The sequence below is a fragment of the Austrofundulus limnaeus genome, unplaced genomic scaffold (assembly GCF_001266775.1).
Source record: "Austrofundulus limnaeus strain Quisiro unplaced genomic scaffold, Austrofundulus_limnaeus-1.0 Scaffold451, whole genome shotgun sequence".
Taxonomy (NCBI): Eukaryota; Metazoa; Chordata; class Actinopteri; order Cyprinodontiformes; family Rivulidae; genus Austrofundulus; species Austrofundulus limnaeus.
The window spans coordinates 197107-198308 of record NW_013952853.1 but is presented as its reverse complement, the minus strand read 5'-3'; the positions used below and the strand labels follow the sequence as shown (position 1 = coordinate 198308).

Genomic DNA, 1202 nt, shown 5'->3' with positions numbered 1-1202 from the left:
GTCATCATTTACCCAGAATGCTTTGTGTGGAAATAAAATGGCCTCATCCGTATATTATATTTTTAAACTTTTAGTTTAAGAATTATAAAAACTGAACATCCTACAGTATTTTTACAGTCTTTATTTTACAATTAAAATAAATGTTTATCAAATAAAGTTTAATGTTACAACTAATCGGGGATCTCTTTAAGACTGTCGGAGGTGAAAATTGGGCCAAAAATCGGCACAATGATATTGTCGTGTGAATGAGCCTCCCTGGTAAGGTCTATTCAGGAGTGTTGAAGAGGAATCAGGTCATTGATCAAACCTCAGATTTAGGAGGAACAATACAGGTTCTGCACCTGCCATGGAACACTGGACCAGTTTTACAGTAAGTTTCATGATTTTAGTGTGATTACAGTTTTTATGTGTGATGATCCTTTTTGTTGCAGATTTTCCAGTTTAATACTCACCATCCAGAAGAGAGTTCCAGTAGCAAAGTCTGCATATTGTTCTATGGTGGACAGGACACTGAAGATAAGACACACCAGGACCATGACGAAGCTGCACAGAGGAGCAGAACGTCCAGTTAGTCACTTCTCACTAAATCACACTCTGAAACATTAAGAAAATGACGTAGATTTTCTTTGATTTTTTTTAAAATATTTATTTCACCGTGGACAAAAATGAGATCAATCATTTTGTTTGTCAGTAAAACACAAAGAAGTAATAAAATGTGTAAACAAAACCACAATCACAGTATCTAAAAAATTCTTGAACAGTGGGCGGCACAAGTGGTCACACATGTATTCTTATGCTGTTGCAGTGTTTTATGTAGGCCTCCTCCTCCCTTCCACACAGAGCACAAACATACACAAAGACGTGAACCTCTTGAGACAACACCTGGCAAAGGATTGCACCTGTGCGCGTTAGAGGGTAAGAACTTCCTTGTTGTTATTGATTATCCCTCACCACTATCACAAGTATGTAGATCAGTGGTTCCCAAACTTTTTATCTTCTGACCCACAAAATATTCATGGCAAAAACTTGTGACCCCAAATATTACTGATCTGAGTACACGAACTTTGTTAATAACCCTGAAAACAAAGGCTACACAAATATAAATACTTATTTTGTGTTTTTGAAACTGAGACGTTTATTTTCTAAACATGATGTCCCAGTGGCTTTCAAACCCCAAAACACATTACGGCAAAGGCTGGTTC

The 1202-nt window shown here is 36.9% G+C and overlaps 1 protein-coding gene across 1 annotated transcript in view; it reads right to left on the bottom strand.

Annotated features, from left to right (window-relative positions):
* The window catches only part of LOC106529550 (potassium voltage-gated channel subfamily KQT member 1), a gene marked incomplete at its 3' end in the record, with an annotated part of 59161 nt that extends 58624 nt beyond the window's left edge, over positions 1 to 537 (bottom strand). Inside the window, 1 exon segment of the mRNA XM_014025008.1 lies at positions 453 to 537. Coding sequence (XP_013880462.1) covers positions 453 to 536 — 84 coding nt within the window.
* Between the last annotated feature and the right edge of the window lie 665 nt (positions 538 to 1202).